The sequence below is a fragment of the Triticum aestivum genome, chromosome 6D (assembly GCF_018294505.1).
Source record: "Triticum aestivum cultivar Chinese Spring chromosome 6D, IWGSC CS RefSeq v2.1, whole genome shotgun sequence".
NCBI classification, from domain to species: Eukaryota; Viridiplantae; Streptophyta; class Magnoliopsida; order Poales; family Poaceae; genus Triticum; species Triticum aestivum.
This window is the reverse complement of record NC_057811.1, coordinates 493,614,917-493,629,079: the sequence shown is the minus strand read 5'-3', so window position 1 is coordinate 493,629,079 and position 14,163 is coordinate 493,614,917. Positions and strand designations below refer to the sequence as shown.

General features: G+C 43.9%; 2 protein-coding genes and 1 pseudogene across 2 annotated transcripts; 1 reads left to right on the top strand and 2 right to left on the bottom strand.

Moving 5' to 3' along the window:
- The first annotated feature begins 5,205 nt into the window (after window positions 1-5,205).
- On the top strand, window positions 5,206-7,386 carry LOC123142822 (uncharacterized; annotated as a pseudogene).
- Window positions 7,387-11,288: 3,902 nt separating this feature from the next.
- On the bottom strand, window positions 11,289-12,713 carry LOC123142821 (flap endonuclease GEN-like 1). Its single transcript, XM_044561561.1, has 5 exons — window positions 12,643-12,713; window positions 12,465-12,534; window positions 12,251-12,362; window positions 11,803-12,152; window positions 11,289-11,606 (listed from the first exon to the last, which is right to left on the bottom strand). The coding sequence occupies exons 1-5, from the start codon at window positions 12,711-12,713 to the stop codon at window positions 11,349-11,351; spliced, it is 861 nt and encodes a 286-aa protein (XP_044417496.1). The 3' UTR covers window positions 11,289-11,348.
- A 47-nt stretch (window positions 12,714-12,760) lies between these two features.
- Window positions 12,761-13,636, bottom strand: LOC123142820 (flap endonuclease GEN-like 1). The gene is made up of 2 exons (XM_044561560.1): window positions 13,084-13,636; window positions 12,761-12,952 (listed from the first exon to the last, which is right to left on the bottom strand). The coding sequence occupies exons 1-2, from the start codon at window positions 13,360-13,362 to the stop codon at window positions 12,761-12,763; spliced, it is 471 nt and encodes a 156-aa protein (XP_044417495.1). The 5' UTR covers window positions 13,363-13,636.
- Window positions 13,637-14,163: the final 527 nt, after the last annotated feature.

Genomic DNA, 14,163 nt, shown 5'->3' with positions numbered 1-14,163 from the left:
GGTAGTTCATGATGGCAGTGAGATGAGTGGATTTTTTTTTGCAGGGAAAATAATTGTATTACTCAAACAATAGGATTACAGTCAAATTCACAAAGTTTTATGACCTCATCAGGTCCTGAACCTAACCAAAAAGTTGTGCGGCTCTGAACCCTACCAAAACATGCCACAGAGTGGCTTACATTGTTTTGAGTGCGACGTATATGAGTAATACTAGTATTCCGTTCAAGCAGTTTCCTTTGGATCCCCTGGATCAAGAAAGAGTTTCTTGACCTATCAATTTCCTTGCTTCTCAACAAGTTGACGGCCTCAAGACAGTCTGATTCTCCAATTATATGCATATTACTCCACTGCAGAGCTAAAGATACACCTTCGGAGATTACTGACAATTCTGACTGAAGAGCATTATCACAGGTGATCAGATGTCGACATGCAGTAAATATGATTGCACCGCTTGAGTCTCTGAGCAACATAGCAGTTGCTGCCGAACCATCAGAGGGCGGATATGATCCATCTGTATCAATGAAAAAAATAGCGCGCTATTGCGCCGTTGTAGCGCCGTTATAGCGTATTTGAAGAGGAAACACTACGTTTTAGCAAATTCGGCCGCTATGGCGCTAATCGCGTTATTCCATTGTCTACTAGTGTGAATTCTAATGTCCATTATCTGTTTTGGATGGTTCCAATAGTGCAACGGTGCCTCATTATTGGTCTAGATTCAGCAAAGGTGCAATCTTTCTAGCTCTGTCCTGTAAGATTGTAATCTGGTGCTATCAGTAACTATGAAGTTGATCTCTTAAGCTGAACAATTGCTGTTGTAAATTACTCTACTGCATATAGGAATTGTGATGTACGTATGACATATTTACTTTAGCTTTTCATGGTGTATTTCTTTTCTTTTTTTCTTTTTTGATGGGGAGGGGCAGCGGGCTTACTAAGTGATAAGAGATATGCATCGAGGACATAAGTGAGAGAGATGTAGAGACAGGCAAGATAGCACACTAGGGGTTGGGACATGCGGCTGCGGTCGGGACGTCAAAGGATTCTACATATTTTCCACAAGCATGATCACTACCAATTCTTTAAAACGAACTGACATTGATACTTGAGTATGACTTCAATTCGTTCTGAAAACACATATTGATACTTGAGTATGACAGAGAGCTAATATTATGAGGCACACAAGATAAAGCAAGCCACTCATCGAAAAAGAATAAAACACATAATTCATTATTCCATTGTCAAATAGTACACTCATTGAAACATTTGTAGATTCATTCCAGTAATACATATATGAGTAAACAATATAATTCAGGCATGCCCACATAGACTACATAGCATTATTAATGCATGGTGATCAATATCACACTCGCTCACTTTATTCAATCGATTCTAGCCTTTAATAATAAATGCATAAAAGATAAAGCCAGCCATGTAAGGCAGGCTAGCTAGCCAATGTATGGTGCAGGAGGAACAACAATCCATGTATTAGGCACCGTGCCGAAGTGGTTGTAAATGATAACGCGTACTTGGTCTTGTGGCGGTGGGGATGGAGGCTCGCCTGGAGGGAGTACTCGGGCAATTCTGATATCAGGCCTCTCTTGAGAGATGATTTGAACTGCTGCATTCAGTTCAGTACCAATCAGATTCGGCCACGATTCAGGCACCGGACCAGGCATGTCTACCCTTATCACGCACTAACCCAAGCCTTCCTCCTTTTCGAAACTGTTAATCAACGACAAACATCAATAATTGAGAAATACATAGATAATCAAGAGAAACATGCATGGCGTTTCATTTTTATAATAATAATAATAATAATAATAATAATAATAATAATAATAATAATCTTTGTTATTAATTGATAAAGGGATGGGAAACATGCTCTAAGCCTGGAAGATGTCATAATCGAAAGCATTATCTGCTAACCAAACAAGTAATCAGTCTATTGAAATATTTAATGGAAAATGTATGCGATAATACAAACAAATACATGCCAACCTTTAGGGAAGAAGAGGCTGCTATACTTAACAGAACCTTAGCTTTTCTCGTGGCAATGATCTTGTGTTCAAGGTATGTGTGTGTATAAATACAAATGTATGAGTGTAGTCCCATTTGCGTAGCTTACGCCATGACGATTATAACAATGCATGCATTTTGTTCATAGTTAATTGATAAGAAGCATCAGCATATGCACTCTTTGTCCAAATTAGGATGTCGATGATAACAATGCACTCATTTGTCTTCATTAATTAAGAAACATCAGGATATCCACTGTTGTCGAGATTAACGATGTTGATGGCAAGGATTCATGCATTTTACTTGATTGATTAAGAAACATCAGCATATCCCACTTCCGTTGAGAGTAACGATGCCGATGACACAATAATGCATGCATAAGCGTGTAAGTTGAAATAGCATGTACGTATTTGATCATAGATGTACGTATGCAGAGCCTCTCCACACAGAAACCTGTGTGTTTAAAGTGCATCTTATTGCAACATACTTTTGTTCAATTTATTTTTTTCAACACAGATTATTGTCCCATTGATACAGAAAAGTCATCACTACAAGTTGCTTTGGATCTGCGAGTTATATAGAGGTATCACTTTTGATTCATAGGAAATAATGCATCGTTGTGCGTTTTTAGAAAGAATTGAAGTCATACTCAAGTATCAATGTCAGTTCTTTTTAAAGAATTGATAGTGATCAAGCTTGTGGAAAATACGTAAAATCCTTTGACGTCCCGACCGCAGCCGCATGTCCCAACCCCTAGCGTGCTATCTTGCCTGTCTCTACATCTCTCTTACTTATGTCCTCAATGGATATTTCTCGTCACTTAGTAAGCCCGCTGCCCCTCCCCATCAAGAAAAATACACCACGAAAAGCTAACGAATATATGTCATATGTACGTCACAATTCCTCCTCTTATCATCACACACCTACATGCAGTAGAGTAATTTACAACAACAATTGTTCAGCTTAAGAGGTCAACTTCACAGTTACTGGTAGCACCAGATTACAATCTTACAGGAGAAAGCTAGAAAGATTGCACCTTTGCTGAATCTAGACCAATAATGATGCACCATTGCACTATTGGAACCATCGAGAACAGATAATGGACATTTGAAGAGGAAACAATACGTTCTAGCAAATTCGGCTACTACGGCGCTAATCACGTTATTAGCGTGCTACACGGCGCTATAACTTCACCTAACCATCATCCGGTGGTTTCTATTTTAAGTCCATGAACGAAGGAGCAGAATGTGGCACGCAGAGTCCAGGTGCTTCGCCCTCATCCAGAACGCCCTTTCCTTTCACTAGATCATATTCATGGTTTTGAGAGATGTTAAGAATCGAGGAAACATAGCTGCAAAGAAACCTTCTGGATACATCAAAAGGTGGTGCAGCCTTCCCATGAACAATCTCATTACGTACATACCATATTCTCCAAAACAACATCAGTATCTTGAGCCTCATGGTCTCTGTCATGTCACACAACAGATGGAAAATCCATTCCGGTCTTGTGTTCAGCAAGCGTGAAACATCCGGTAGAGTTCAGGAGCTCGACATCTCCTTCCACAGGGCTCTATCCAAAGTACAGCGGCGCGCCGGCACATGGCATGAAAAGAATCCTCCCGATCAGCTGAACATAATGGACAGACATCACTCACTTCCAGGTTCCTAGATCACTTAATCTCCCAAGTTGGCAGCGGATTTGAAGCAAGTTTCCAGTTAAAAACTTTGACCTTCGAAGGTGCCAATCTTGCCATACAAGCTTCCACATAGACCTGTCACCGCTAGGTGAGGAGCTCGAAGAACTCTGAGCAGCGTGACTTTGCTCTTCCAATGCCATCTGATATGCACTCCAGACCATAAACTTGCCAGATTTTTTCTCTGTCCAAGCAATGAAATCTTCAGAGCGTTGGGGAGAAGTTTTTATTTTCAGAATCTCCTCATAGTCCTGCGGGAAGTACCGGCGAACAATATATATCTGTGTCCCAAGCACTATTGATGTCCATCAGCTCGGAAATCCAACGAAGTCTGCATCTTCCTTTCGGTGAAATCACTTTATATGAGCACGGATCTACTTAAAGACTTAAATATAGCAGACAGACCTGAAAGAATGCCAAATTTTGGCATGTCACATGTAATGGTGTATGTTGAGTGTGGAAAAAGTTTGAACACTAACTAAGGAAGGAGCGGACGCTTCGCTTGCAAACCGATCTGTTTCAAATGTCTAGAAATGCATTTAAGTGCTTAAGTATAACAAATAGATCCCCAAAAATGACAAATTTAGACATAATACATGTAATGATGTGTAGTCTGGAAAAAAAAATCATGGTCAACCGAAAAAGTAGCGCTCGATTCACATGGAAACTTGACCCGTTCTCTCTCGAAACCTAGTTTCTTCCTAGGAGATGGTTCGGTTTGTAGTAAGCTGTCTAAGTGAAAACTTTTGCGGAACATTCTCAAATTTTTATCATAGCCCCTAGGGGTCATATCGTGACATCATGCCTAATTTCATGATTTTTAGGCTTCGTTTGAATTTTTTAGAATTAAAATGACAATAACCACTATGTTAGTGCCCGAGTCTCAGTCACCTGGTGTCTACGTTTGAATTTTCATGATTTTTTTCGGTTTTCACTGTTCTCATTCTTTTGCATTTGTTTTATGGGTTTTCTTCATTTTTATTTGTTTCTTTTGTCGATTTTCGCAGGTTTCTTTTTTTTCAACAGATGGCAACATTTTTCAGTAGACATTCAACATTTTCTTAAACGTCAGAAACGTATTTATATACACGGTAAACATTTTTGAAAAATAATTTTTTATGGCTGCTTTTTTCCATATACATTGCACATTTTTGGTATATATCTAATATATTTGTAATACATGTTTAAATATACTACAATACTATTTTTATACAAGGCCAACATATTTTTAAATACATGGTGAATATATTTATTTTTAATGGCAATAAAATAAATATTTTTTCCCACACAATGTATATTTTTCATATGCACCGAATTTTTCAATACACGTTTGAAATTTTTTAAATAGATGATATTCAATTTTTTCCGTACACATTGTTGTTATATATTTTTCATATATACATGACAAACATTCTTTCTATGGATGTTTAACATTTTTCATCATCAATATATATATAAGTGAGACATAGCACGGGAATGGGCCGGTTTACTTTGGGCTTTTTGGTGCGGCTGCCTTCTCCTTCCGGAGCCGGTCAGCCGGTCAGCCGCTCCCGCCCGGACCGAACCCTCCGCTGCCCCGCCGCCGGTCAGCCGCTCCCGCCCGGAGCTCCGCCGCCGACCAGTCCACAGGAAGCAGCAGGTAGCCGCCACCCCCTCCTTTCTCTTGCATCTTCATCTCCTGCTCAAAAAATTTCCCCTGATTTCTGCGTCGGATCGGACGAGCACCTGCCGTAGATTCGGATATCGTGATGACGATGATGACGATGATGATTGTCTCTTGATGACTACTTGCCGCATGATTTTTTCCAGTGCATCTTCAAGCCTACATGTGATGTGAACATGGTTTTTCTGCTTGCCTGACAGGTGTTTGTGATAATGCTTCAAGGGGCAAACGCTTACAAATTGCAGTTTGAGTTTGATTTCAGATGGGCACATGTTTTGGTTTAAACATGCTAGCAGTGAAACATGCAATGACTGATGATATATGTACATTAAAAAGGAAAAGATTGACTTGTTTTATCTGCTTCGCCTTGACCTGAAACCAAAGTTTAGCAATGAGCAGTTAGTATCTTTTTTTTTACTAATTTGATAAAGTTCATTCTTCTTCAACCTGCAGGTTATTTCCTGGAGAGTCTCGAGCAATGAGCAGCCAACTGGTGCTGCCGCTGCCGGCTGCGCCAGCAGCGAAACCTCCGTCTATCCCCTCCACCGCCACTACCACCACCCTTCCTACTGCTGCCGACGGAACCACCACTATATCCTCGCTCGGCCAAGACCAGCTCCTCGAGATTTTCCTCCGCCTGCCGAGCTTGCCGGCCCTCGTCCGTGCCGCGCTCACTTGCCGCTCGTGGCTCGACGCCATCCGCTCCTCCCGGTCCTTCCGCAGCCTCTTCCGTGCCCTCCACCTGGCACCCCTCATCGGGATCTTCCTCCAAATCGAGGGCGGCACAGCCCCCTCCTTCGCCCCCGTCCGCCGCTCAGATCCCGTCGTCACCGCTGCACTCCGCCGCGGCGACTTCTTCCTCACCTCTCTCCCTGCGGGCTGCTGGAGCATCATGGACTGCCGCGACGGTTACATCCTCCTGTCGAACATGGTGTCTGTCGCTGTCGTGAACCCCATGACCTGGGCCGTGGATATCATCCCGATGCCCGAGCATGCTATGGAAGGGACATCATCCTGGTTCCATCTGCTGTCTTCAGAGGAGAACCCCTGGTCATTCCGCGTGGTCTGTGTGTGCGCGCACGTGTCTAGGGTTCGTGCGGCCGTATTCTCGTCGGAAACGGAGGATTGGGTGATCCACCCCTGGACGGAAATCGATGGTGTAATCTACCTGAATGACAGTGGTTTCACGCTGGTGGGTGGTTCTTTTTATCGGCCTCTCTATGGCAAAGGATGTGTGATCAGGATAAACACAGCCACCATGGATGTCTCCTCTCTGTATCTCCCCTCGCAGGCAAAGGAAGGTGTTCCCAAGGTTGGTGATACCGAGGATGGAAAACTCTGCATGGTCTATGCAACTGAAGATTTCCTTCTCCTTGTTTGGATCCGCAGCGGGGACGGTGATGGAGTTGAGAGTTGGGTGCTGCAAGACATTATCTGTTTGAGGGCAGAAATGGATCAGATCACTACTACACCCTGGCAGTGGGAGGGCCAAGTCGAAGTTGTGCAAGTTAGGTTTGGATGCGTGTACTTGTGCATGACAAGCATAACCGCTGCCGGCACAGCGCAGCTCGTTCTTCTACCTTTCATTGGAGACCATGGAGATTGAGCTTCTGATCCACGGCACATCTGGTGACTCTGCCTATCCGTATATTATGGCTTGGCCTCCTTGTTTGGTTGGTGATGACAGGAGGACTGAACATGAGGTTGAAGGATCCTGCAGCTGTTTGCTGAAGTCCAGTAACTCCACCAAGGTAAGGACAACAACCAACCGTAAAGCTCAAGTGTTTACTGATTTGATTTAATACACACACAGGCAGCGGAGCTGTTAGTCTGGCTATATTGACTACATTAACAATGTCATTCTTCTTGTTGCAGCAGAAGCGCAAGTCCTCGAGCCTGAAGGAGACGAGCCCCGTCGGCCTGGCCATGGATTTCAACAGTGTGGACGTGGTGAGGCAGCCGCTGTCGCCCTTGCAGCCAAAGTCTCCAGACTGCAGGGTGCACAAGAAGTGAAGCCGGTCCTGACATTCTCTTGTGGATGGCTTGCAGTGAAGTAAACTGAACATCCATCCCTTAGCTAGGCATCGTCCAGGGCTGTGGCTTGCACTGAAGTTGGCCTGATGGATCTTGTTGGTAGAACCTCGTCAGTCATATGTAGTCTGCGCTTTCCATTTTCTTCGTCCGCTTGTCTTGGTAGCTGCCTGTGTCTATCATGATCCTTTGATGAGAAAAATTAGGAGTATTATTATCTTAGTAGTTTCGTGTCTGTGATGAGCATGTAAGAGACTGTTATGGTAGCGCTAGCTAATTTGACCCTTATCTTGGCCAGTTGGTCATGTCTCTGTATCATTTCTGTTTGTGTTCCCTTGGCTGTCGATTCCCCGTTTGTGTTTGTTTACCGGAAGGGTAAGCTTGTGTCTGATAGATGTAAAAATGTTAACCTTCTCGAAAATGTTATCCCTGGCTGCTTTCATACCCATGGCAGATCTGGAGTGCCGTCAAATCTTGTTGTGTGCTGTTGTCAGAGTTTGGTTGGTGCTTTCATGAGAATATATCGCTGCCTGCCTCTGTTTTTCCTTTCCAAATGACTCGCCATTTCTATGTGATGCCATTCTTTCACAATGAAACATGGCGTATCGGCAACCAGGATTTTACAGACTTCAGTACTGGTATATACTAGTTCAGAGAGCATATCTCTGAATGACCTAAAGAGAAGAAGGGCCTGAGCCAATCTTGCAGTTCTACTGCATCGTAGATTGAAATGGCAGGATAGTACTCTGTTCTATTCCCTCCGTTTCTAAATATAAGGCTTTTTAGAGATTTCAGTACGGACTACATATGGATGGATGTATATAGACATATTTTAGAGTGTAGATTCATTAATTTTGTTCCGTATGTAGTTCATACTGGAATCTCTAAAAAGGCTTATATTTAGAAACCGAGGGAGTACAGCGAAATGGCTTGTGTACACGCAAGCGAGGCGGCAAGAAGATAAAGGTGCAAAGAGGAAGGAGAAAACGTAGGTGGGTATAATAAACTGGAATGTCAACAGATGATCATTTGGCTGACAAATGCCCACATGGTTTTTAGTTTCAGTACAGAATGCTACCATTCCTATCTTCTCCGTCTCCGGCACCAATATAATGGTTTCTTTCATCGAGCCACCGTTGCCGTCACTTACAGCTGAGGCTCTGACGATGGCCGTGAGGGGCATCAACCGCACTTGTAAGATATATGTCCAGCCTCATGGCCTAACCTAACATTCCATCATCATCATCATCACGACATCACCACCATGAGCCATATATATGTTTCCACTTGCACTGCAGGATCAATTCATGGATGAAACATTGTTAACTTGCAGGAGAGCGATGTCAAGGTTCTACGACGGCAAGTTGCAGTTCTTTCGGTCGCATGCACGTCGATTGTGAAGTTCCTCCTTGCAATAGCCACATTTACTTGTTGATCTTGTCTTTTTCATCTTTTCCTGTAGCATTTTGTTCGGTGCACCTCGACCTGGAACATGCAAGGGATCCAAAACCTTATCCAAACCTTCACCATCAAAGTTCGCCGATTGCGGGGCCAAACCTAATGCTGTTACTCTGAGTATTTGTTGATTCCTTGCTGTTAGCTTGTTCAATAGTTGATTCCCTGCTATTATCTTGTGCATCCAAAACCATCTTTAGACGCTGATACGCCTCATTAGAGTGGCATGCCTTGAAACATGTCGCATGACTAAAATTCCACAATTGACGGTACCTCTGCGGGCTTGATGAATAGTCATATATCTCGTTCTTTCTTGCACTCATTGTCTACCTAGTGGGAACACAACACTTCAGCAGTCTTTCTTCTTGCAACATTCCCAATATGTACAATATGTGGGAACATGGTGTGCCTGCGGATTCCACCTTACGGCAAGTAAAAATGATCTTGCACAAAAGACCTTCCTGCCCCTCACTGCGCACTTCGAACTTTTTATCTATTCTTTCCTTTTTAGACACAACATACGTGCTAATTTCTGATGCATGTAGTACCTCACTGATCTGACATTTGCTGATAGCATTAATGCTCCATAACACCAACTTAAACACAAGAGGAGTGAAAACTTCTGCGGCGTGTTTCTCAAGAGCCGAAGCATTTTCCTTTGTAAATGGAAGTGACTGCAGGGCCTCGGTGTCCTAGAGAGCCTCGTTCAACCGTCGCGTCACAAGGTAACTCTCGTAGTTCTCTAGCATTTGAAACAACGTCACCTTAGCCTCAAGATGCGTATGTAGTACAAAGTTCAAGCTCTCACTCCGCTGATTACTGCTCAATCTTAGGAAACAGCGCCCTTCAAGATATGGAGCATACCACAACTTTCTCATCTAACACATTTGATGCAGTCAGGACTCCTCACTGGTTACTTTATTCCCTTATAAGAATTATATCCATTTTCTCTCATGCTCTTTAACGGAAGATGAATAATATATGAAAGATCTCAATTCCTCCTTTACCGTGTCATCACTCAGATGATGTACAATGTTCAGCTGAATGTGCCATATACACAAATTATGGTTTGAGTCAGGCTAGACCACCCTGATTGCTCTCTGGATCGCAATCACATATATCAGATGCTTCTGTGCCATGGCGTCAGAAAAGGTCCGCAACATGCACTCGTATGTGTGGCTTGTTTCATTAGAAAATATACCACATCCAAAAATAACAGTGTTGCGGTGGTGATTCAACCCGACAAACGACACAAATGGCAGATTGTACTTATTGGTTCTGTATGTGCTATAAAAAATAATAACGTCTCCGAAAGCTACGTAGTCAAGTCAGGATTGAATATCAGACCAGAAGAGTCCCTTCAGATGGCTAAGTTCATCAACCAAGTACTTGAAGAAAAAAAATCTAGATCTCATTCTCGCTGCGCCATCATGTGACTGATCACCGTTTTAGCATCACCTGTACAGATTGATTCCTGCTTACTAGCATGACAGAAGTTGTAATGTCCCTCCTTGTGCATCCAACCTGATCATATCCTCAGTATTGCATGCACGAGATATCGATAATATGGTACTTGCGGATCCCAGAATTTTCCATGTTTGCAATGTCCACTTGCTGCTCATCGCTAATTCGTCTGTGTGAATGCAAAAGGCACGAAAGATCCCGTGGGGCCAGAGGGTGGTTGTGTTCATCAATGAAATCCTTGACAAACCACCGACCTGTTTCCTCCAGCCTTGCAATGACCAATTTTTATTAGCTTGACACCCAACACGAGTTATACTCTGTGGCCTCCTCTGTCTATCTTCCATCCTCCTCTTCATGTGCTTCTCTTTGCAAACTCCTTCACGACTACACACAATTTTCCTTAAACTTATATGATTGTTGGATCCATCCCACTCAACATAGCTTCTCACGCTAAAACCTTTCTCAAGAGCATATTTGTTATAGAATTTATAACCGTCATCCTCACTATGAAACATCCTGCTGGCAATATGATGGTACTCGAACATACACTCACTTACATCCGCCATGTCTTCCTGCATGTGAGGCCAACCAATCATCAAGGTTTATTCATTTTGCACATGAAAAATGTTCACTGGCAAAGACAAATGCATGCCAAAGCCAGTACAAAATCTTGTGTGCAATATCAAACTTTGCATGTTAGACCTGGTTCTGTCATGGAGGTGATCAGTTGAAAAAAACATCTATCGCGGAGGTGATCGGTTGAAAAAAAGATATTTCATCCTGGACCATTATGCCCTTCTTGGAATAAACATATTAAATTTAATATTTTTTAACCCCCCACCAGATCGGACAACTAATAAAAATCAAATGGGTAAGTAGTGGATAGTACTCTGAGTACTACACCAATCACCCTAAAAGAGCTCTTAACAATGACTGTTACAAGGCGTACGTGCATGCACCTCCGGATTTACCATACATACATATGCAAGCCTCCGCCGCGGTGGCAGCAAGGAGAGATATATGTTTCAGCCCAACATCAAGTTGCGTCGCTGAGACACGGGTGAGGATTTTCTTGTCGACGTCTGGCCCATTTCTACATGAGGCTTCTTCGAGCAGTAGAAATCCTTGATGCAAAGCTGCACCCAGCTGGGTCTGGGTCTTGCACCTTTCCGTGTCTTGGACATGTTGTTTGCTAGTATGTTAAGCTTGGATCTTGATTTCTCTTCTTTCGGCACCAGCAACCGATTCCTGTTTGCTCCTGATTTCTCTCGTCCTTTGAGCCACTGCATCCACAATTCAGTCGATCTGTTTGTTAACCATGTTTTCACAGTGAACAAAAATATAAATAGGTATTGCTCAACAAATTAATCTATTAAGTCTCATTGTACCATAATAATAATGTCGAGGAAGCATCATCATGTTTTTACTAGCTAGTATGATGGAACAGAAAAGATGACAGGGTAGAAAGGAAGTGCAGACCTTATGCCGTCGGGCTTCATTAGGAAATGCCTCATCCACAAGCTGGACATCTTCATCAGTTTGTACAAACATACGATCGTCAGCATGGCTCTTCCATTGGACCAAGTAATAAGGTTGGCCATGTATTATCTTGATCCGTTTAACTGAATGGAATTCATACTGGTCATCATCAAGAAGAAGCAGTGATTTGGAATTGGATGGAGACGCCATCTCGCGTAAATAAATGGTTGATAGCATCGGCAGCATGTGGCGTCGGATATCTGATTTCCCCCACTTCCCATACGATAACATGTCGACCAAAGCCTCAACATTAGGCTGCCTATTCCACACAAGCGATGGAACATCCCATTCTGCATGTGGTCGTCACTCGTTTTTTTTAGCACAAGCAAATAGTTATTCATGAACAGTTTTTCTTGAATTATATATACAAGCAGGGGAGTGCCAATACCTGTATCCAGATTGTCATCACATAGATATAGTTTAATTATCTCCCCATTTGGGAAATTTGGGTGAGCAGCTAATCTTTTGCAGACATTGAATCCCCAATTCAGATCACGCGCCTAGCATTTAAGAAAAGATTCATTCTTGTGTACGCACATTACATAATCTTGATTCTTAATTGCATAATGTATATATGTAATTCAACAAGTAGTACGACGTACCTTGTCAAAGCTAGGACATTGAGATGCGAAAGATGCAGGTGGATAGATTCCTTTACCGATTGCACGTAATCTGGAGATATAAAAAAGGAGCTATATATTAGACCCCAAAATGAAGGACATCTAAAAATAAAATTAAAGAAACAAGAGTAGAATGTCTTCATGAAATAATTGCACAAACGCAAGTGCGGTCTGAAGACCCACACCGGGCACCCCCTGCAGATCATAGTCACTGCCAATAACAAGCGCCATGGCGATCATTCGTTTCCTACTCAACCCACTGCCATCCTGGATGTCGGCTATGTTGTAGCACTCAAAGGTTCCTTAGCGGACCGGAACACTTTGATCACCGTGGTGGCTCCGCAGAGGAAGGCGTCACTGTCAGAGGTAATGCAGGCGTCCACCTTGCCCTCACGATTCAACTGAGCGCACAGTGCTTCGGCCTCGCCCTTTGCCCGGAGTATCGGCATTCTCATATGCCCAAGCAGTTGCTGCATCAAATTAAATCGTGAAACCAAACCAAACCGGTATGCATGCATGATACTGTATATAGGAGGAGTAGAGACTAGATCGAGAAGGCTAGCAAGCAACAAGAATCAGAATCAGGAGAGGAGAGGCCAACCACACACTCGTGGACACATCGCGTGAAGGCCTCACTTGTGGCCTTGGCCTTGAGCGGCGACGGCATGCCGTCCACCACGAACACCGGGAACGCCCCCACCTTGGAGAAGAGGGAGAGCGTGCGGAAGAAGATGTTGCGGCGGGTGGGCGACTTGGTGCTCATGGCGGAGACGATCCACGAGGAGAGGTCGACGGCGACGCGGCGGCCGCGGAGATACCCCATGCCCTCCTGCCGCGCGTACGGCTGCAGCGCCTTCCAGAAACCGCCGCGCACGCCCATGGCAACAACCCCTGGCTGTAATCCACATCCACGTATATGTATAATAAAGAGACCTTAAAGCGTAGTACGTTACTAGAGTGAGATCCAAGACGACGCCGGTACTATTTGGGGATGCAAGCGGCCAACAAATAAGCGATTTGGGGCATTCGGGGGAAGGAAACAAACGGACAGCCAACAAAGCGATTTGAGGATTGGGGGAATTTGAAACGACCTGCACGAGGAGGAGGGAAACGGGCCTGCTCCTTTACTGTTTTCCCCTCCCATTATATATAAGTATTCTTCTCGAGGCACCCAGCGGTACAAAGAGAGCCAAAAGTAACAAAAATTATAAATCGATCCTTGGACCATCCAGACACTGCACGCGCCGAAGACGCGCTGCCGTCCTTGCCTCGCCATCACCGAAGCTGGGCAAAGCTTGCCGTAGTAAAGCTCGTTGTGGAAATAGACGAAAAGCCATCGTGCTAAGAGCATCTCTAGCAGACCCCTTATAACCTACCGAACTAAAAATAAACGATTGGCTAGGGATAAGTTGACTGAAAGTTTGATTTGGGTTAGTCGATATGTTTTCAGTCCTTAGATTCGAAATGAACGGCTAGATTGATTTCTTCAACCTCCGGCCAGATCTCCTGTTCATCTTCTTCCTTGTACCCGCGGCCGGCTGCGCTCCAATGCCAGCACTCCCCTCAACCGCCGCCTCACCGCCATGCTTCCGCCGCCCCCGACCATCCCCCCCCCCCCCCACCGTCAAGCTTTTCTCCGGCGAAGCCACACCGCCGCTCCCACCACCACTAGTAGAAAAAG